Consider the following 22,424-nt stretch of genomic DNA (forward strand, 5'->3'; position numbering starts at 1 on the left):
TCCGAGACCATTTTGAGACAGGTTTGAGACAACAGGGATGAATCTGAGATTGCTGAGTGTCTGGAGACATTTCAGAATTTTTTTTAATTTATTTTGGCGGTCCTGGACCAGGGTATGCTTGGATGTATTCAGACTGAATATTAGTTCTGGATTATTGAAAGAAACAAACTCTGGTTCACTTTAACCAAATGTCTCCAGTCTGAATACATCAATAGTTTCACACAGATGACTTGATGAATGACTGAAATGACATAATAGCATTATTGTATTTTCATTAAGAACCCTTCACAATAAAAGACCATTCAGTCAGAAGTCACCCCCAAAGTACAATAGTGTGCTGAACTTGATTTATATCTTCAGAAGACAAATATTCAAATCCTTTTATGAAACATAAATGTATTTTCCTACAAGCAAATAGTTTACATAAGACAATAATTAACCAATGAAAAAGATAAACTAAAGTTTGTAGACTTAAAATATGATAATACTTCATATAGATTTTTCTTCCGTAAAAATACGTTGACAGGAATAAACACAAAATAATTCAAATATAAAACTAATTTTTAAAGAAATATATTAAAAAGTGAACCCCTCTTCTGCTTTAAACATTGTTTTTATTCCAAACATTTACATTTTTTCAAAATAAACTGTACTTACTTGTATTTATGTTGGTATTCAGCGGCTTGTCTTTAAGGACATCCCATTTCACAGTAATGTAAATAGACGGCTGGAGGTGCCAGACGGGGCAGACTGTTTGCATGATGCAAATACACAATTATTGTTGGGTTGGTTTCACTAGTGTGTGTTTTTTTGACAGGTGTACGTCTATGTAAATAATTCTCCTATAAATGACCTTTTCGTGATTGTTTTTGCTTTTACTATCAAAGAAAAGATAAAAATTCATGTAACTTCTCAGAAAATTGATTACAAAAAAATAAATAAATACTCAGTCATGGCTGCAGATCTGAAAGGTTCAGATTAAATTCTTCTATGAATCATAGAAATTAAACAAATTATGATGGAAAATCTATTCATTTTACTAATTTTTGCAAATGCTCTGTACTTTTGTCTTACACTATTTTTACTGTATTTTAATGTATTTTTATGTGGTAGGGGTTGAGTTACTGCGATATGTAAAGAAACCAGAAACCATTTAAAGAAAATAGACAAAAAACATTATTGTCTTATTGTTTTCTAAAACCATGTCTGAAGAATACAAACTACATTTTCCGTTACATTTTTACTCAGTCACATCCTGCTAAAAACCTTCACAGCATGTGCAGAGACATGTGTTACATGACAGGGAGACCCAGAGTGATCTTTAAGTTGTTTTTAGGAGCAGTAAAGATTCTTAGATAAATTGACTTCACATATCTTTCATCTGACTTTTTTAATCATTATATATTTGTTTTAATCGTAGCACATAACGGTTGCTGATAAAATGTAACCCTTTATAAAAATAAGTTATCTGATTATCATCCACAATAGTTCAGTAAAATCCAAAGAACTTTGTCTCTGTTTCTGTGAACAGGGAACATAATTCTATTTTAAACATAATTCTCTTGTAAATTATAAATATCATAAAACGTTTAAGAAATATTGATATATCTTCTTTTATTTGTTTTATTATCATTTATTTTAAACAACCTTTATTGCACATTTTTTCAATTTTCCACCACGTGATGACGTCAGACTCCAGAACACTCTCGCGACGTTTCCTGTCGGACTGTATTTGTGGGTGCACAGACGCACCTTGAACTTTCCCGTCTTTTCCTCTCTTTTCTCCTCTAATAAAGGATGTCTAGCCTCGCGCGGCTGCTCCGGGCCGCGCGCCCCGCTGGCGGGCGGGAGTCACGCGCCTTTCGCGCAGAAAAACGCCTCATTTGGAGTCTGAAAACGAACTTTTTACACCGTAGTTCGGCTTCGGTTCCGCCCCCTCACACTGGCTCACACAGAAGAGACCGTTCCGGTTCTGCTGGGACCGGGACGGTCCGGATCGGCTGCGCCTCCGGGTTCTGGGGGGACACGGCCACCTCAGGTACCGGAGCTGGTTTGTGGTCCGGTTCGGTTCGGAGTCCTTACGCTGTGAAGGTCCACCAGCCTCGGAACATCTAATATTTACTTTTGTTCATAATATTTTTATGTACACCCGTAAAAACACTCATTGATATTTTAAAAAAGTAAATAAAGAAAGTTTCCGGTCGCGAGCGCTCGTGTCAGTGCGCATGCGCCCGAGCGTGAGATCTGTAAAAAACATAATCCTTTTGATATTTTTTAAAGCGGTTTTAGGTGACTTATTGACTTTAAATATTTATTCATTTATTTTAATATAAATATATTTTATTTTTATGTTTTTTATAGTATAGATTTAAATATTTTTATCTAAATTGATTTATTTATTTTGAGATCTTGGTAAAATATAATGAAAAAATGTAACTTTATAAATGTACAAATAACAGCACAGCTCAAAAATCAGTTCAAACACAATTACTCTTTATTTTTATTAAAAAAAAAAACGTTTTGTAAATGGAATAATCCTCAAAGATGGACGTCTTCATAGTTTTGGTTTGTTGAATCTGGATTTATCCAAACCGGATTTGCAGTGAGAACATGTTCATCACTGAAGTGTGCACGTGTGTTTGTGTGTGCACGTGTGTTTCAGTGCCTCAGCTGATCTTCGGCGGGGAGCTGGACTTCCTGGTCTTCGACTACCTCAGTGAGATCACCATGTCTCTGCTCACCGCCGCCAGAACCAAGGCGCCTGTGAGTCCATCCTACAGGGGGCGGGGCTTCTGTTTAAAGTCTCACTTTTCATCCATTTTCAAAGCTGTTTTAGGCCAAAAACGGACAAAGGTGTTTTTATTTTCTAGGACATAGTTCTGAGCTGTGGTTTTTCCCGCCCTCCCTCTGTTTTCGTGCTCTCCCTCTAGCTTACAGCCCCTCACACCCTAAAGCTAACATTATCAGTGCAACAAAAATGGTGATCAATATCATTTCTATCCAGCCGTTCAGTTTAGATCCAGATTCCAGCTCAGACCAGGAACATAAAGACATTCATGGATCTATTTGTCTGGAAGTGGATGAATCAGAAAGGGGCGGAGCATGGTGCTTGTGGCCCCGCCCAGTGCAGTTTCTATGTAACGAATACACAAATTTTCAAACAGCATTTTTTTTTTCTTTGCTTCTGATTCACAACAATTTGAGTAAAAAATACGTAGAAATGTAATTTTTATCTTATTTTCTTTTTACATGTCCTCCATTATCAGAAAAAGCTACAAGAACAAGTTAAAAACATAATTTTCATTGAAGTGGGTCTTTAAAAGTACCTTAAAATTAAAATAAATCTGTAGAAAAGAAAATATTTATTGAAATTATTTATTTAGACTTTTATTTTGGTAACTCCTGATATCTTTTTCTTCTTTTTCGTTTTCATTTATATTCTTCAGATTTATGATTTAAGTAAAATACTGTAGTACTGCAGTACTTCATGAAGTACTGGTTGAGGCCTCTGTGCTGCAGAGCTCGTCTCTGCCAGCAGAGGGCGTCTGACTCCTGTCTGTCATCTGTCCTCTGCAGAACCTGGGTTATGCTCCAGACTTTGTCCACGCCGCTCTGGCGCCGTTCATCAACGACATCCACAGGAAAGGTGAGTGCAGCTGCAGAGAGGTCTCGTTTCCACGGTAACGGTTAATCACGTTCCTCTTCTTCCCGTCAGGTATCCGTATCGTCAGTAACGCCGGCGGCGTGAACCCTCTGGCCTGCGCCGAGGCCATACAGGAGGTCGTCAAAAAGGCGGGGCTTGACCTTAAGGTTGCCGTGGTGACGGGCGATGACCTCATGCCGCGGGTGCGTTATCGTCTGTGTGTTTCACGGCCGAATGCGCGTTCGTTCCTGATGGTTTCGTGCACTCCTTCCTCAGAAGGGCAAAATGTCAGAAGTTAAGATGGCTGACGGCGAGGGCGTGCAGCGGCTGCCGCGGACGCTGCACAGCATGAACGCTTACCTGGGGTACGGCGGCCGACTGCAGAGTCTGTCTGCAGCCCAGACTGCCGCTGACGCGCCTTTTTGTGTCCAGGGCCGAGCCCATCCGCCGCTGCCTGGACCTGGGCGCCGACGTGGTGGTGACGGGACGCTGCGTGGACAGCGCCGTGGCGCTGGGGCCGCTCATGCACGCTGTAGGTTTGTCCGGGTGTCACCAGAACATCTATGCATTCACATCACTGGTGCAGCTGAATATTTGGTCTTAATGCGTCAAATGAGCAGAGAAGTTGCTGAGTCATCGTGTTTTGGAGTCCTTTGTGAAGCTGCATTCACATCAGATTAATGCGTCAAATTTACTGCTCGTTCTTGACGGCAAAGGAGCAAACGCCAACGTTTTCTGGACTTTATAGCGGCGGCGCCAGCTAGAAGTCAGACCTGCAGTAGCTGCTTAAACAAACCAGATTCTGTCGTTTATCTCAGCCCGGACCAGAACAGATCAGGTACCTAGAGGAGAAGTTCAGAGATGTTTGTGTTTCTGTTGCAGTTCGGGTGGAGAAGCAGCGACTATGATCTTCTGGCAGCAGGAAGGTACAAACACATAAGGGCTTCATGAAGCTTTACTGAGGTTTTCCTGACAGTTCTCAAGCGTTCCCGTCTTTACATCAGATTTTCGTCATCTCTTCCAGTCGCTTTCTATTGTGTCCCAAATGTCCCTTTATGGTCAAAAGTTGTACAAGATTTACAGATTTTATTACATATTCGGTGAAATGTTACTATAAAAACAAATCCTGGAATCAAAGTTTTCTCTTTAAATCCATCAAAGTTTGCTCCTAAACCCAGTCACCGTGTTCTTTCTGCAACAGAAATCAGAGAGTTTCAGTCCGAGGATCCCATAAATATTTAGTTCCTGAAGGTTTGTTTGCTCTGTCCAGTTCATCCAAACCACAGGAGGTTCTAACAGAACCTTGATTTCTGTTTTGGGTCGTCCTTGTTGGATGAACCTCTGACCGACTCGGCCCGATCTAGAGGAAAGTCCGCGATGCTGCAGAAAGCTGTGCTCCATACCATCACACTCCCTCCTCCATGTTTGAACTGTGGAGCGTTCTCCTTTTTGGGAATGATTCTCGTGAACCAAAAGGTCCAAATGTTGGTTCTTTGGTTCATAACAGCTTCTTCTGGTATGTCCTGGTCCAGTTCTCAGCTGTACCAGTTCCAGCTTCTCAGTGGACGATTTAACCTCCAACTAAAACAAATAAAGTGAACCTTTAAAGTGTTTGTACAAACACAAACACTGCTGTCAATCTGCTTTAAAGAAGTAAAAATGCTGACTAAAAGAATGGACACGAGTACAGAGCCCTGTGGTACACCTCTCTCAGTAATGGCAGAGTAAGAGAAAACGCAGAATGACAAAAAGAAATTATTTTTACATAACAGATTTATTTGATTGTTTTAGATTATTATTCTGAAATAAATAATGAGAATCAATTATCTGATTTAATTACTTTCTCCCTTTTTTCTCACAAATGTTCAAATTAAGATGTTGACTTCATTAAAGCTGATTTGAACTCAGAAAAAGTTCATTGTTTATTACAAAAATTCACACTAATTCATTTTCTGTAGAAAAGAGAAAGATTAGGTTTTAGATATTTATGTTGAAGATTAGTAACCAGTTTTTTTAATGTTAATGAGGGACAAAAATTCGTTTTATATTGTAAATTTATAAAAAAAAATGATGGAAATTGATTAAGAAATTAACTAATTATTTGCAAGCATCGAACAAATGATTTAAATTATTATTATTATTTAGTTACAATATTTGACGACTGCATTCACATGCTAATGTTATTTAGTTATATGTTTCTACCTGTAAAAGCTCATAAGATGGTGTTTTCCCAGCAGTTGTTGTAGCTGTTGCTGTCGTGTCAGTCTGGCAGGTCACCTGATCGAGTGTGGCGCCCAGAGCACGGGAGGCATCTTCACCGACTGGCACACCGTCCCTGATTGGTGAGTTAGTCTTTGTTTCTGTCGTTCTGTTTAAGGAGGAGCCAACAGCCCAGACCATAATACCTCCTCCATAATCCCCATTCGACATAATGATCGCCCATACCATGGTACTACTACCACAGTTGATCAAATCAAATGAATTTCCGTTTTTTAATCAACTGTTGGATGAAGCTGAAAGTGAGCTTTAGGTCTCAGGTGAGCTGTGCCCCTCCCTCAGGGACGTGATGGGCTTCCCGGTGGTCGAGTGTTCGTCCGACGGCTCCTTCCTTCTCTCCAAACCTCCAAAAACCGGCGGCCTGGTCTCCGCCGGGACGGTGGCGGAGCAGCTGGTGTACGAGATCGGCGACCCGCGCCGATACCTGCTGCCTGACGTCACCTGCGACTTCAGCCAGGTGGTCCTCCAGGAAGTACCCGGTACCGCCCCTCACTCTCATAGCTCTGACCTTAAACAAACTCGTGGAGCTGGTTTTGGCCCCTGACTGAACCCGCCACCCTCCTCCGTGAAGCTCGCTATCAGCTGCTGCTTCACCAAACTGTCCCGGCCTGAACCCGTCCAGAGCTGCTGACCTCCGTACGACCTCCCGGCAGCGTCCTCTGACCCGCCGCTGAACCGCCGCTCTGTGATAAGACGCTTCGCTTCTGCTCCTACCGGCAATTAATCCCCCACTTCTGGATTCATGAGACGACGGGGAACGCTCCAGAGTCTGTCCTCCCATCGCCGTTTGAGTAAATAACGCCACAAATCACTTGTTGTGTATAAACGCTGGAAATATCCCAAATATTTCACACCCCTCTCCAAACCTGCTGCTGGCTCTGGTGCAGATCCGCCTCCTGAGCGGTTCCCATTGGTTCAAGAATCAGCAGTTCATGCTCCTCAACCCAAATTAACTCTCAATCTGAGGTGTTTTGTGTTCATCAGGAGGTTCAGGACACAGTTTGACACACAACAGGGTTCTAGCAGTCTTCCTAAACCGGACCAGATTTCAGAACCACAGGAAACATTTTCTGTCTAAAATAGGAAACCAATGATTTTAGTTTTTTTGTGGCCTCTTGGACAAGACTCACCTGTAAAAGAGATTTCTTAATCTCAGTAGGACTTCCTGGTTATATAAAGGTTAATAAATAACACGTGTCGCCAAACAATGCATTTTATAATACACGTGTCACTCTACAATGCGTATCACGACATATGTAACACGATACGTGTGTCGTGATACTATAAATATCGCGATACACAGGTCGTGATTCAATACGTATCCTGGTACATGTATCGTCATACTATAAACATCGCGATACATGTGTTGTGATACGATACGTATCCTGATACATGTGTCACTATACAATGTGTATCACGACATGTATCACGATACATGTGTCGTGATACTATAAATATTGCGATACACAGGTTGTGGTTCGATACGTATCCTGGTACATGTATCGTGATACTATGCATATCGCGATACGCAGGTCGTGATTCGAAACATATCATAAAACATGTGTTGTGACACGATACGTATCCTGATTCAATACATATCCCTTATATTTTACAAGAGTATTAGAGGCAATATAAATAAAAATAAAATTGTAAAATAAATTTTATTTAATGATCGGAACATTAAGCACTGCATCTTTTTTGTTAATGTATTTTCACAACAAAATATTATTTATCTTCGGAAAAAAACCTAACAAGCGGTCTGGAGTTTAGTTGGAACACAAAAGTAATGAATAAATGATTAAACATTAATTATTTCTTAATTATTAAACATAAGCATTTAAAACAATAATTACCAATTATTTTACTGACTCAATATTATCTCTTGTCCATTTTTCTCTGGTCTTAAACCTTCGTCCCTCCAGAACTGTAACTCTGTAACCAAACCTCAAATACCCGACAGATTTCCTCCCATGGAAGCAGTGCTGATGGACTCAAGCTTCTGTTTGACCTCGTTGGGAGGAAGGGTTTGTGTTTAAACTGTTCACTGTTGGTAAATTCTTCTTCATAAACCGAGTCGCTGCTGAAAACATTCCGGCTCCCGTATCCACCAGAAACGACACAAACAAACCGTTCATCAAACTCCAGCAGAGTTCTGACCCAGAGACGAACGCACAAACTGTGACGACACCCAGCCGACGTGAACTTTCCAAGTTGCTGCTGAAGATGTAAATATTTTCTTCTAATTGAGTCCGGTTGAACTCCAGAGCTCGCTCTGACCGCCGCCCGACCCGACTCTGCACTCGGCAGTTTATCTTTAAACCCAGCCAGGCGGGAGTTCTGGGTCCGGTTCACGCAGAGGTGAGGGAGCGCGGCGCGGCGTTTACAGCACGTACGGCGAGGTGGAGGATGGTGTCAGGAGGGGACGGGGGCCGAAACCGCTCCACCCTCCTCTGAGTCCAGAAGGGAAAGAGGAAAACGAGAGATTCAAGTCTGGAGGAGAAAAGCGGTTCTTCTGAGTCATTTAAACATTTATAGAAAATACATCTGAATATTTCAAAGGTTTAATTAAAAAATAATCAGTAAAAAAGACGTTTTTCTGTTGCTAGTTTTTAATTCCTCTATGATTTCTATATTTATTAGAATTTCATAATTAAATCTTTGTTGTAAAACAGGAAGAGCAGTGGTGTTCCTCAGGGATGAATTCTGGGACTCATGTTTGTTTATAACAAAATCTTTACTGCTATAAAATGTTTGATTATTTCAGTCAATCATATTTTTAGAGCATCTTCATAGAACACAAGGTGCCTGACGAGACTTATAAGCAGGTTAAAACAGGAAAACGTCGTAGAACACAAACACTGCATGAAGAGGAAGCCTAAAAATAAGTAAAGAATGCTCAAAATAAGAAAAAAAAAATCATCTGTCAAAGAAGCAATTAATGTTTCACTTAACTTTATTTAATTTTTTGTTAAAACATTTAAAATAGATCAAAATCTGTTAACAAGGAGACCCAGACAAGAGTTCAAAATGTGAAAAATACTCTAAAAAAGCAACTTTTAGATAGAATTACTTCAAATTCATTGTTTTATACAGTTAGTTTTAAGCAGAAGTTTGTATTTTTTAAGTTTTTATTAACCTAATTGTAGTTCATTTTGATTTTAGTGGAAAAAAAACTTGTGTTATAATTAGAAATTGCTTATTTTAAAACAAAATGAGTACAAAAGTTTGTCTTTACTGCATCAATCCTCATAAAACCTAAAACTATCCCTGATTCTTAGAACATAAATCTACATTTTTGTTTGTAAAATAACAACAATGAAAGTTGGTCTAACTTTTATTGACTTTAAAACATCATCCTTAAAATTAAGCTAAAAATTTCAGTGACATTTGTGGGTTTTTTGAATCTTAAATCAAGTTTTTTCTATTATTAAAAGTAAGGATCAAAAAGGTTTTGGTTAACTAATTAATTATTTAATTTTTATCAAATTTAATATTTTTATCAATAATTTTAACTTTAATCAAATTTAATTAATACTTTTTAATCAAAATTGTCCTTATTTTTAGACCACAGCTTTAAATTAGATTAAAAAAATCTAGTTTTGTGAAAAGCTTTGAAAGGTGTAGAGCAAGAGAAATTAAAACTTCATCAAACTTTCTAGAAAGTCATAAATTAAGATTTTACATCTTTGCAAGAATTAAATAGTTTGCAGTTTAAAAAAAGAACAATGAAAAGATAAAAATAAGATGTTTGGAAACACTGTAACCGATTGTTTTAGACTTTTTTTTTTCACAAATATAACCCATAAAACTAAAAATTCCACCTTATTTAAACGGATGACTTCATGTAAAACGGTGCAGCAAACACCAGCAGGTCTCAGCAGGAGGTCATGACCTGCAGGCCTCTCCGGACCCGGTTCAGGTCAGAGTTCAGGATCCAACATCAGAACCAGACTCCTGGACCCACATGGATCCATGGAACCGTTCAAAGCAGACCTGAGGATCTGCAGAAAAGGAGCCTTATGGTTCAGCATGGCGGTGGTGGTGTGATGGTGTGGGCCGGTTTGCAGCTTCAGACTGAATGTTCTAATGGAGCTTCTTGGTAAATCAGTTAGTTTCTGAGCTGATTAAAGGTTCTGGAGGGTTCTGGTTCAAGCTGGTGTTGGTTCTGCATGTCAGCTGATGACCCGCGTTTGTTCAGGAGCAGAGGGAGGAGCTGTCAGCGTCAGAGGAGCCAGAGGTTTCCCTCCACCACACCACTACAAGGTGACCCTCTTCCTGCACGGGTTCTCCTCCTGTTGAGCGGCTCTGATGTTCCCGCCCTGTCGAGCAGGTGTGCGCCACGTACCTGGACGGGTTCAGAGCCACGGCGGTCTGTCCGGTCGGAGGTCCGAGGGCGGCCGAGAAGGCCAGACGGACGGCAGAGAGCCTCATCAAACGGTGAGAAGAACGTGAGAGGTCCGGTTTATCGGATCAGGGCGCTGAAGGTCCACGTCTCCACTGCAGAACCAGACGTCTGTTCCAGCTGCTGAGTCTGGACGACTTCAGCGCCGTCAACATCCAGATCCTGGGAGCCGAGGACACGTACGGGCACAACGCTCGCAACAAGGTAACGCGGCAGACGTCCTGCAGCCTCTCGGCCACCAGCTGGTGTCTTCAGATGTTCACATCATCTGGGATTCAAAGTTTATTTAAAATACAGGATTCTGATTCAAAAAGATGTTTTAGCCTAAAAATACCAGAAATGTTTGGATCTGAAACCTGACAGTTTAAGAATCATGCAGCTTTTCTCTTTGATTTGTTTCAGAAATGCAAACAAAACTTAAATCAAATGAGGTCTGCATCTGAATCAACAGGAAATAACAAAATAAAAGCCTACAATTCATTATTTTGTGTCTGAAATTTACCGATCATCAAACGGTTTTAGATACCTCAGAGATGCTCCTATTAATCAGTTATGCCGCTGCCACCCGCCTGCCACTGGACTGCCACTGGACTGCCATTGGACTGCCACCAACCGATATAAAAAATTGTCCAGTAGCTGTTTAGTTTGATCTTCTTCCTGAAACCACTTCGGCTTCCAATTACAATTGACGCCACGTGACAACCTGAGAATTTGCTGAAAAGCTCACATTTAGATCGCTTTATTCTTAGATTTGTCATCATATTTAACTCAAATACTTTTAATTTAAAGCAAATTTGCTTTTAAAAAATCAACTTCAATTAGAAAAAACTCAAACAATTGATCAAATCAATAAATCTGTTTTAATTTGAAACTATTTCTTGTGTTTTTTCAGACAAAAACAGTTTTTCTTTTCATCTTCATTTAAAAAAAAGCAGTTTTCTCATAAAAAAAGTTATTTTGTTATCATTTTCTTTACAACTTTACACCATATTTTTAAAAACTGTTATGTAAAAAAAGTTTCAGTTATGTGATTTAAGTTCATTCATTTGTTTATTAATCCAAATGTTTCAAACAGAAATCTTCAGTTTATTGTTCATTGTTCTGGTCGACTATTCATAGAAGATATTTCAAAATAAAACAAAGTGTGAACAATAGGAGTGAGAGAAGAAAACCATCTTATTATGTCTGCTGAGGACGTTGGATTTCCTCTCCGGCTCGTTCCCTGCATGGTTGAAGCTGATCTCCAGAATCTTCTCCTCTTGCAGGAATCCAGGGAGGCGGTGATCTGGATGTCCGTCCACCACCAGCAGAAGAAAGCTCTGGAAGTCTTCTCCAGAGAAATCGCCTCGGCTGGAACCGGCATGGGTACGACACGCCGCGTCACTTTATGGTTTCCAGGAAAGTCTGTGGGTTAACATCCGTCCAAACTCTCTGTATGACCTTTGTATTTAAAGACTGGAAATCTTTATCTAAGATGAATTTCATCCCTTTAAAGACATTTTCCGCTCAGTCAGATGATTCCTCAGAGGCTCCTTTTCTCTTTCCTTGACTCTTCAATGAAGAGGTCCTCAAACGCCCATTTCTGAGGCCAATGTGAACATAGCAAAAGGCTTTAGTTTGTCATTTTAGCTAACATGAACTCAGATGTAAATGTCTTCATCACAGGTCAGTGAGTTGAAGGATCAAACGTGTTCTTCCTCTTCAGATGAAGTGAATGGATTCTCTCTGGTGGTAGTGTGGTTCTTTGCTCTAGTGGGGATGAGCAGACACTCAAAGATGAACTCTGTTCCTCTGATGTTTGCGGGTCTTCATTCCTGCTGCAGTGGGAGTCTCCCTCACCAGATAACCGGAGCTTTCACCTCCTGAACCACGTTTTGGGTTTTAGTGAACTCTGTGTGACTCCTGCAGATTCATCCAGTCACTGAGCAGAACCAGTTCATACACCTGCAGAGCTGAAACTGTCTTCTCTTCTCTGGTTTAGCTCCTGGGCTCACGGGCATCGTTGGAGGACGACCCAGAGTGTGAGTGAGAAGTGAAACCAGAGCCGTAAGAACCTCCGGTCCTCTATAAACCTGCTTTTATGTCCGACAGGTCTCCAGTTCTGAAGCCCTTTTTCTTCTTACAGCCTAAATCTGAGCTGACGGTCAGTTTGACCCAAACCACACCCACACGCCTCTCATTTTGACCTTTTAGTCAGAAATGACGTTCAGTCGAAAGTACATGAACACCCTTTGATCTAAAAGTCTTAAAGTCACCAAATCAAAGATCCTGATGCCGTTTAAGGTGGACATCCATCTAGACGGAAAGCTGGTGGAGTCGCTCAAAGAGGCGGAGCCAGACACATCGCTGAAGGATGAAGCCCCGCCCACCTCAGGAGACGACCTACCTGACACAGGTGATCAAGGACACACACCCTCCATTTAACAGATCGCACAACTTACGGTTCTGATTGTGTCACGGTTTTAGGGTCGTTTTTGGGTCGGTAAAAAGGAAAAAAACAACAAAACAAAAGCCTAAAAGTAATTATTTAGAGAAGGTTAAACATAAAGTAAATATCGTTATGTCAACATTTTAAATCGAAAAAAAAAAACATTTTCAATTGATACAAGTATTCCCAAATCAATTTTTTCCTTCACCCTTAATTATATATTATATGTATATCTAACAAAACCTAAAACACTATTTTTGTTTGATTGGTTTGGGGCGTCCTGTAATTCTTTATCTGGTCCCAAATAGAAATAAAGATTAATACTCGACGATGTTTCCCCTCAGTCTGTCCTGTTGGTTTCTCTGGTTCAGTCCTCCAGGTTAGCCTCTTCTTCTTCACTCTTCGCTGATGACTCAGCTCTGTTCTGGATTCTGCTGAACAAACTGAAAAGACTCAAAGATCTTTCCTGACATGTCTTCATTCGTGGTCTGTTTACAGACCGATGTCCAGAAGGACGGGTAGAACACGACATGGGATCTATGGTGGACACTGTCAGAGTGACCCGCTTAACCCTTCGAGGACTGAAAGAAAACAAATGCTGTTTGCTGGGAGTTCCCAACCCCTCAAAAGGCTGCTAGTCTTTCAGAGTTTGTTGGGACACAAACTTCCTTTGAGGGTCTGAACTTTTCCGTGTGAGGGGCTGAAGCCTGAACTGAAAGCCTGCTTTCAAACAGAAACCAGGACTTTAACAGGCCAGTCTGAGCCAAACGAGAGTTTCTTCTTGTTTTCTGTTCAGAGCTGCCCAGCGGACCACACAGCTACCGACTGGAGGAGCTGGCGTTCACCAGGAGCGGCGACAAAGGAGACTCGGCGAACATCGGTGAGAAAGAGACCAGCAGCACGGACTGGGACTTAACCCCATCAGAACCTGACCGATACGGTTCAGATGAAGTTCTAGAGGACTCTCAACGTTTCTGCTAGCATTTCACAAACTTTAAATCCTTTTTCAGTCTTCCCTGTTTTGATCTAGAATTTTAAAAACATTTTGATTCAGAAACATTCAATATTAAAAGGGAATAAATTACAACTAATTGATGTTTAGTCTTTGTTCTCACAAACCTATATTTGTTTTTAAAAAACACTCTTCTTTATAATGTTCTATAGATTTCTGGATCAGAAATCGTCCAAATTTTAGTTTCTAAACCACAAGTCAAGACTGACATATTTGTATTTGTAAATCATCATGATTTTGGAATGATATCAAAGGGTCATTCTGAATTAACACATTTTACTCTCAGCTGAGGGATATTTTTAGGATGATTAGTGGACCCTGGTCTGTTTTCCAGTCTTTTTAACCCTTTATAGACCCACTCCAATGAAAATTGTCTTTTTTTTACATGTTCTTGTAACATTTTCCTCATAATAGAGAAAGTATATGCAAGAATTCACGATTAAAACTGCATTTCTAAGTATTTCTTAATCCAAATCCTGTTGGATCAGAAAACCAGATGCTTGAAAATTCTCAGACTGAGTATACTGCTACTGAAATGGACGGGCCATGATGAGCTTTCAATACTCGTACTTCAGCGAATTGCAATTCTGGCTCAAAACTGTACGACTTCAAGTATCCGATAATGTTCGTGGTTATTTCGCTAATATTAGCTTGAGGCTATAGAGGACTTCTATAAAAGAATTCACTATTAAAACTGCGTTTCTGAGAATTTCTTAAAAATCGTTTTGGGTCAGAAAACCAGATGCTTGAAAAAGCTCAGACTAATGATGCAGCTACTGAAATAGGCGGGGCCAACGTCTCCTCCCCCCCTGCCCTTACTGTGGCCCGCTCACACTTGTGTGTTAGACATGATGAGCGTTCACCACTCGTGCTGTAGTGAAGTATGATTCTGGCTCTAAATTGTATAAGGATCCAATATTGCTCGTCATTATTTGTGTGCTGCTAATGTTAGCTTGAGGCTATGAGCGCACAAATGACGGTCTCGCCCACAACCCAGAGTTGTATTTCTAATGGGTTACTGCTACTGTGCATAAAATGTCTTTAAAAAAATACATTTTTTAAATTTTAACTAAAAATCGACGAAGTTATAATTAAAAGATCACTGGAAACGGTTTTACAATAAAAAAAACTATAGTTGGAGGGGACTTAAACATCAGAGCTTTAGCTCCAGTGTTGACATTCTGTGTACTACTGTATTTCTTCAACCACAATGTAAACAATTATAAATCAGTTGATTCTAACACAGAGTTTATGATTGTTTACACAGAATTTGATCAGAAGTAGTCAGTTGGAAGTGCGGCGCCGGTGTTGATGTTCTTAGAATTTAGATAAATCTTTGACCATTTGTGGAATTAACATAATTGGAGTTTAAACGGGTCTTCTTCATTTCTGAAGCTCATCATGACAGACGAGTCTCTGTCTTCCTCTGTAGGAGTTGTAGCTCGTCATCCTCTCTTCTTCCCGTACCTGAAGAAACACCTGACCACCGCTGTTGTCCAGGAGTACTTCTCCCACCTCATTGAACCGGGACAGCATGATGCGGTCACACGGTGAGCTAATCAATGCTTTTTAAAATCAAACCATAAAGTATTGGATCACCTAATCCAGTCAGAATCAAAGGAAAATGTGTCTGCAGTTCATGACTTCAGCTTTCATTGGAACAGAACGGTTCCTGCGGTGAAATAAATGTGTAACAGTCAACAGCTGTGGTTGGACTAATTACAGACACTAAGAACAAGAACTTCTCATGTGTTGGTGATGCATCAATAATACGCATGACCGAAACTCCAGAGGAATCTCCCTGGTCATGTTCCTCATTACATCCAGAAGGTTTTTATTAGAAATCAAACCCAAATGCTTCCTTTAGTCAGAGTGTAAAACATGACTCTGCTTTGAGAGGTTAGACTCAGAGCCATTTCAGATTAGTTTATAACACTGTACCACAAAGATAATAGCTGGGGGCCAGACCGGGACACCCCTTCACCCAGACAAGAGGTTCCTGAGCATCTTCCATCGCCAAATTGTGTCTGTAGACACTCAGTATTGGACTGATAGACTTAAGAGTCAGTAGAACCCTAAAAGTGCATTCACACCAATGATTCACAAGATGAGCCAGAGTCGAGGTCCACGGCCAAGATGAGCCAGAATTGAGGTCCATAGCAAAGATGAGCCAGAGGCGAGGTCCACGGTCAAGATGAGCCAGAATTGAGGTCCACGGCCAATATGAGCCAGAGGCGAGGTCCACGGCCAACATGAGCCAGAGGCGAGGTCCACGGCCAAGATGAGCCAGAGACGAGGTCCACGGCCAAGATGAGCCAGAGTCGAGGTCCACTGCCAATATGAGCCAGAGGCGCGGTCCACAGCCAAGATTAGCCAGAGACGAGGTCCACAGCCAAGATTAGCCAGAGACCAGGTCCACGGCCAAGATGAGCCAGAGACGAGGTCCACGGCCAAGATGAGCCAGAGACGAGGTCCACGGCCAAGTTGAGCTGGAGGCGCGGTCCACAGCCAAGATTAGCCAGAGGCGAGGTCCACAGCCAAGATTAGCCAGAGACCAGGTCCACGGCCAAGATGAGCCAGAGGCGAGGTCCACAGCCAAGATGAGCCAGAGGCGAGGTCCACAGCCAAGATTAGCCAGAGACCAGGTCCACGGCCAAGATGAGCCAGAGACGAGGTCCACTGCCAATATGAGCCAGAGGCGCGGTCCACAGCCAAGATTAGCCAGAGGCGCGGTCCACAGCCAAGATTAGCCAGAGGCCAATCCCTAACTACTAAAAAACGATATAGTCCTGGAATAATTAGTGCCCTGGATTTTAAAAGCAATTGGGTCACCATGCTCACTTTCGTTTTTCTAAATGGCGGACATGACGTCACAGATTTTACAAAGTGAAACTTTAACCAATACGAAAATTTTACGTCTATTTGTGACTCCATTGTGCTCTGATGATGTGAACGATTTATTAAAAATGTATATTTAAACACATTTTTTAGCAAAACAATGTCCTGCCATTAGGTATTGTGGTCTATATTTGCTAATGTAGTGAGCATCGATGCACGCTAGTTTTTTTGCAAAGACTTCTGGGAAATTTCTAGAGCACCTGATTTTGGAATTGTAGACTGAGCCAACACTACAAAATGGCGAGCACACTTTATATTAGCCGTTGGTACTATGTGGAACCGAAGAGGTTGAGTATAAATGAAGCAGCCGTGGTGGTTTGAACCATGACTCAGCATAACGAGGAGCTGGAGCTCGTAAAGCTCACCGACCTGGATCTCCTCCCCCACCTTGATTGGCCCCCCTGCTGCCTCAGACACCTTATTGGTGCACCTCCTCCTCTCGTTAACCCTGCAGGAGGTGCGCGCTCTCACACCGAGTCTTAAATACTTCCAGACGCCACAAACTTCCAAGTTTGGAGACACTTTTGCTCTTGCTCTCACAATATGGAGTAATTCTCACAACCAGCAGTAAAACGACCTGCTAGCGCGCTATGCTAGCAGATCCGTCCTTCTGCTTCGTGGTCTCCATCGTGGAGGTTTTTCAAACCCCATGGTCGTTGTGTTTTCAGGTACACACTGCCAGGCATCCACGCGCTCAACTTTGTTCTGCAGCGATCGCTGGGCGGGGGAGGGGTGGCGTCTCTGCGCAGCGACCCCCAGGTAACCGCCACTGCCGCCTGAGCTCCTAAAGCTGGGGGGGGGGGCGTCTAGCAATGAAATGACATCCAGGTGTGAAGAAAGCCGATCATTAAAGTAGAGGAGAAACTTCAAAGAGTCCGGCTTTACGGAGCCGTAAAACCCAAACGAATGAACGAATGAACGCAGCGTTTGGTCTGTTGCAGGGGAAGGCCTACGGACAGATGCTGCTGGACCTGAAGCTCAGGGGGCTGCCGGACCTCAAGTCCCTGGTGGACTGACATCGGGACATGGAGCCATAAATGTAACAGGTGTAGCTTTTTATCTGATTCAATTCATCACGATCAGGCGTGGTCGAAGGGATTCTGGAGCTTTTATTTAGTCAGTTTTGAGACATACGAGATGCACAGAGGGACTGGGGGCTCTTTTCCTGGGGGGTTGTTTGTTCAGGAATCAGGAAAACCTCTAAAAGCTGTGGAGTGACGGCGTCTGTCGCCACCCGGAGCTGATCAAAGCTGCTGCAAACATTCAGACCATGTAGGCCTGAGTGGAAACCTTTGACCCCCCAGGACAGGAGTGCAGTTGGGGCTTCCCTCTGCAGAGGATCTGCCCCCCGTTTAGATATTGGAGGAGACACTCTGTGTCTTTTAACTGACCCGACGTTTGCAGGAATGTGCGTCTACTTGGTGCTTCCCGCTCGGCCGATCCTAATTGCAAACAGAAGTCGCCGCCGCTTCCGACCTTTTCATCGCGATCCCCCGAATCCAAAATCTCCCGAAGCGTCTCGGGTTCTCCTCCAGCTCCTCTTTCATGTTTGTTTTCCAGGAGCTCTGACCTCTCATGTTCCACAATCAAAGCTGACCTCAGCGTGTTAAACTTCTCCCTCCGGCGGTTGGTTTCTGACCGGCGAGCGTCTTTCAAGCAGACGAAATCAAAGTTTATATTAAAACCATAATAAACGTCAGGAAGACAAATTCCTCCGACTGAAAGCAGAGCATAAATCACTGCAGCGACGGAGGAAGTCGCCCCGTCTGTCAGAGCGACCCGTCAAAATAAAAGCCTGAACACAAATGTTGCTAAATTGCATTAAAAAAATGAGCGGTGGATTCACATCTGTCCGACATGCCGACTCCAGAGCAGCGTTCAGGCCGTTGCAGCATTTTTCCTGGCATCTCGCTTGCCTTTTATGAAGGACGTTCTCACACCGAGTTTAGGTGAATTCATTCTCATTAGAGACGCTTTTGTTTGGGGCTTTCTGGGTTTCTTGTTTAAGGAATTCCTTTGTTATTGTGCCAAAGCAGAAATGATTAAATGTGTTCAAAAGTAAGTCCCTCAATATTTAAAACGTGTACATTGAGCAAAAATAGAAAAATATGGATGTAAACTCAAGGAAAACGTCTGAAACTTCACATTTTGTTCTTTAACTTTGATTACAGGAAGCAGAAAATTCAAATAAACATTAATTTCATTAAAAAAATTGTTAGTTGATATCCTTTAGAAATTCTCAGCTGCTTCAAGATTTACCAAAATAAATTAGATGAAAAGAAGTCCTAGAATTGAGCCATGTGGAACACCGCTCATGTTTTTTTATCATTAAACTTTTTGTTTCAGGCTTTCTGTTTTTTTGGTTTAAGGAATTATTTTGTTGTCGTTCCAAAACGGAACTGGTTAAATCTGTTAAAAAGTAATCACTCAACATTTAAAACATTTACATTTAAGGAAAAATGAGAAAATGTTGATGGAGCTAAACTGAAGGAAAACGTCTGAAACTTCACATTTTGTTCTTTAACTTTTGTTAAAGGAAACAGAAAATTCAAATATACATTAATTTAAATAAATTAAAGAAATTTATTGTTGTTAACCTTTGAAACTTCTTCTTTGTTTCAAGTTTTACTAAAACAAATTACAAACATGAAAAGAGGTCCTAGAATTGTGCCAGGTGGAACACCGCTCATGTTTTTTTATCATTATTAAACTTTTTGTTTTGTAGGAAGTTTATGTGAATCCTTTAAAAAAAAAAATAATCACCAAATTTTTTTCTTTTATCAGCAATGGTGAAAATTTGCAATTTTAACCGCAAAGATTTCCAGGTTTTTTAACATCAAATTTATTTTAATTTTTAGTTTATAACAGCAACCTGAAAACTCCTGTAATATTTCTGTCAAAGTGTTTATGAATCCGTTAATATAGTTAAAGCAAAAACATTATGATGGAATTAAATGACCTGATTGTGTTATTTTGTGATTTAACTAATTTAATTAATGTTTTTTAATCATTTTAAGACAAATATATTCATCAATGATTAGATTAACTGAAAAAAACTGCAACATTGTATTTAATTGCATTGAATGTTTCCTTGTTTAGTCAGTTAATCAAATTGTATTTGTAAAATATTTAATGTAAAACATTCACTGCTGCCTTTATAGCAGATTTATAATGAAGGTTTGATTCAATCATAGTTTCTTTGCTGCCCATATGTTTTGATAATATTTTTAATTTTTCTACTTTTCTGAATAATTGTGTCACAGTCTGTCTGAGGAACACTCGTGAAGAAATAATAAAAATCTTTTATGTAGAAATATGAGTGACCTAGAAAGTTTTTATTTACATTCGCGGAGGAGCGCTGGACGCCGAGCATGATGGGACATTTGAATCGAGCTAAAGCTGGATTGTCTCTGTTGTTTTCTGTGGACAAAAGAACACGATTTTGAGACGTTTGGTAACAGAAACACATCGACCCCCCCACCCCCCCACTGATGGAACCAGACCGGACCTGAATGCCTGCATAGAGAAGGACAGAACGGTGAAAGAAGCTGCTGATGGCGAATGATGAATGGAGCTGAAAGATGGCGTCCGTGTGAGGACCAGAGCGGCTTTGTGTGGGTGTGTGTGTTCTTGTTCTTGTGTCAGTCCGGGGACACTTTCAGACACATCGAGGACTCTTCAGCACAGAAAGACACTTTCGCTTCTCAGGTTTGTTTAAGGCTTTTGCTAACTCCAGTTTATTTGGTTGAGTTTCATCAGATGAAGTAAAAAATATAATTTTTTTACCTTTTTGAGCCTTTAATACAGAAAATGTCACCGTTGACACAAAATAACGAACACTCTTCGAACTACCGTAACTCTTTAACTGTTCGCACAATTGATCTCATTTTTTCTACACAACAGAATCAGTTTGTTCATGTGGATTTCTTAATTATTTTACTACAGTTGGGTGTTGTAAAGCTGCATTCCGCTGTTTAAGAATCCGATGGAATTATGCTAATTTCATAAACTTTGAGAGAGTTACGATAATTCAAAAACGTCAACACTGGAGCTAAAACTCTGGCATTAGACCCACATTTTTGAAGCGTTCTTCGTGTTTTTTCAATTTCAATTGTGATGTTTTGTAGCCAAAATCTAAAAAAAAATCTAAAAAAGACATAGCTTCTGCAGAGCGGTAGGAGTTCATTAGAGACTTATCTCTGAGTTGTAAGAGTGTTGGCAGAGAGAAAATCTGTCCCAATTTCCCATCATCCATTTGTTAACGTTCTCTCCTGCTAGCTTACCGCCCCTCATAACCCGAAGCTAACATTAGCAGTGCAACAATTAGGCCAAGAAATATATTCTTTGTCACAAATACAATCTTTTTCCAACAGCATTTTTTAATTTAACCCTGATTCATGACATTTTAAATATTTTTTTTGAAATAATGTTCTTTATATATATATATATATATATAGTCTATCATTGAAAAAAAGATTGAAGAACATGTTAAGACCCCATTTCTAATGGAGTGAGACTTTAAAAAGGTTAGTAAGCTTTATTTTTTTCATTAAACTTAAAAAAAATATTTAACTCTGTTAGTTTAGTCCAGATAATTCCATTATAGACAGATTAGTTTTGATTATTTTTGGTTAAACAGTTTGTAATGTTCTATATAAAGACAAAATATTGAAAGAAATCTGAATTTCTAAACACTAAATTCTGCTCTTTTGGTTTCACTATATCATAATTTTGTCAAATTTGATTTATTTTGTAGATAATAAAACGGACATAATTTGTAACGTGTCTAAATAAACGACTTAAATGGAAATATTAGCTTCAACACAGGATCTCTTTGTTCCTTAAGACCGTTCAGTGTTGATCTAAAAACAAACAAACATTTTTTTTCCTGTAGTATATAATCAATCTGCCTGGAATCCACCAATTCTTCTGCATTTAAAAACATTTTTGGGAAATACGAGCTGACGAGTCAGAGCGCTGAAGTAAACACATCTGTGAGTAAACTTTAATCTCTAACATCTGCAGAAAGATGAGCTGTAGTGAAGTCGGAGCAAAAGAAAGAAGTTTACAGGATCTTAACATTTATTGAAATGTTTAAAAAATAAGGTATAACGTTCTTTAGCGTCAGTTTTGTGCCGGTCCGGTCTGTGATGAGAATCTGTTTCACAGCAACGCAGAAATAAAAAGATTCACTCCATCAAAGTCTGTGTGTTGAAAGGACTGCTGTCTTTTGTCTTGAATTCTGTCACCGCCGAGAAAAGGAGATAAATCGCATCTCGTTGCTCATTTTTCTTCCTCTTTGTTCCCGTCTGGACGCCTCTTTACGCTCCATCATCGTTTCTTTGGCGTTCGACAGCACATGACGAATCACAGCGGGTTTAAAGTGTGAGGGGAGGAGCTTCGGTTTTAGTCTCTGTCGCGTATACCTGATTCAAGGGGGCGTGTCCTCCATAAACAGCTGGAGACCTGGAAAATATACTAAGAGGCAGATGATAGAATTGTGGATAACATCCTAGAATATTTAGGTATAGTGGTGTTACAACACAGCGATTTGGTCTTTTATTAACCTTTTTATAAATGTTTTAGCTCCAGTTTTGAGGTCTTTGAATAATCGTAACTCTTCAACCGTTTACGCAATTAACATAATTCCAATGGAATTCCAATGGAGTCTGTAGAGGAGATATACACAACTTTACCATAGTGACCTGTTACACAAAGTAAATAAATGGATTTTGACTCCATTATTTAGTTCAGTTTTATTTAT

General features: G+C 40.5%; 1 protein-coding gene across 4 annotated transcripts; it reads left to right on the top strand.

The window, feature by feature from the left end:
* Positions 1-1,702: 1,702 nt before the first annotated feature.
* Positions 1,703-19,632, top strand: lratb.1 (lecithin retinol acyltransferase b, tandem duplicate 1). 4 transcript variants are annotated; one of them, XM_036216698.1, is made up of 20 exons: positions 1,704-2,038; positions 2,663-2,763; positions 3,577-3,646; positions 3,716-3,846; positions 3,920-4,008; positions 4,076-4,175; positions 4,526-4,569; positions 5,878-5,985; positions 6,203-6,399; positions 10,119-10,183; positions 10,251-10,357; positions 10,424-10,526; positions 11,588-11,687; positions 12,304-12,343; positions 12,414-12,465; positions 12,606-12,717; positions 13,547-13,630; positions 15,195-15,312; positions 17,329-17,419; positions 17,602-19,632. In XM_036216698.1, the coding sequence occupies exons 1-20, from the start codon at positions 1,798-1,800 to the stop codon at positions 17,674-17,676; spliced, it is 2,028 nt and encodes a 675-aa protein (XP_036072591.1). In that variant the 5' UTR covers positions 1,704-1,797; the 3' UTR covers positions 17,677-19,632. The 4 variants fall into 4 exon arrangements, with proteins under 4 accessions (XP_036072593.1, XP_036072591.1, XP_036072592.1 ...); XM_036216699.1 differs by having other exon boundaries at positions 5,881-5,985; XM_024288240.2 differs by having other exon boundaries at positions 1,705-2,038; positions 5,908-5,985.
* The last annotated feature ends 2,792 nt before the right edge of the window (positions 19,633-22,424 follow it).

The sequence above is a fragment of the Oryzias melastigma genome, linkage group LG18, assembly GCF_002922805.2.
Source record: "Oryzias melastigma strain HK-1 linkage group LG18, ASM292280v2, whole genome shotgun sequence".
NCBI classification, from domain to species: domain Eukaryota; kingdom Metazoa; phylum Chordata; class Actinopteri; order Beloniformes; family Adrianichthyidae; genus Oryzias; species Oryzias melastigma.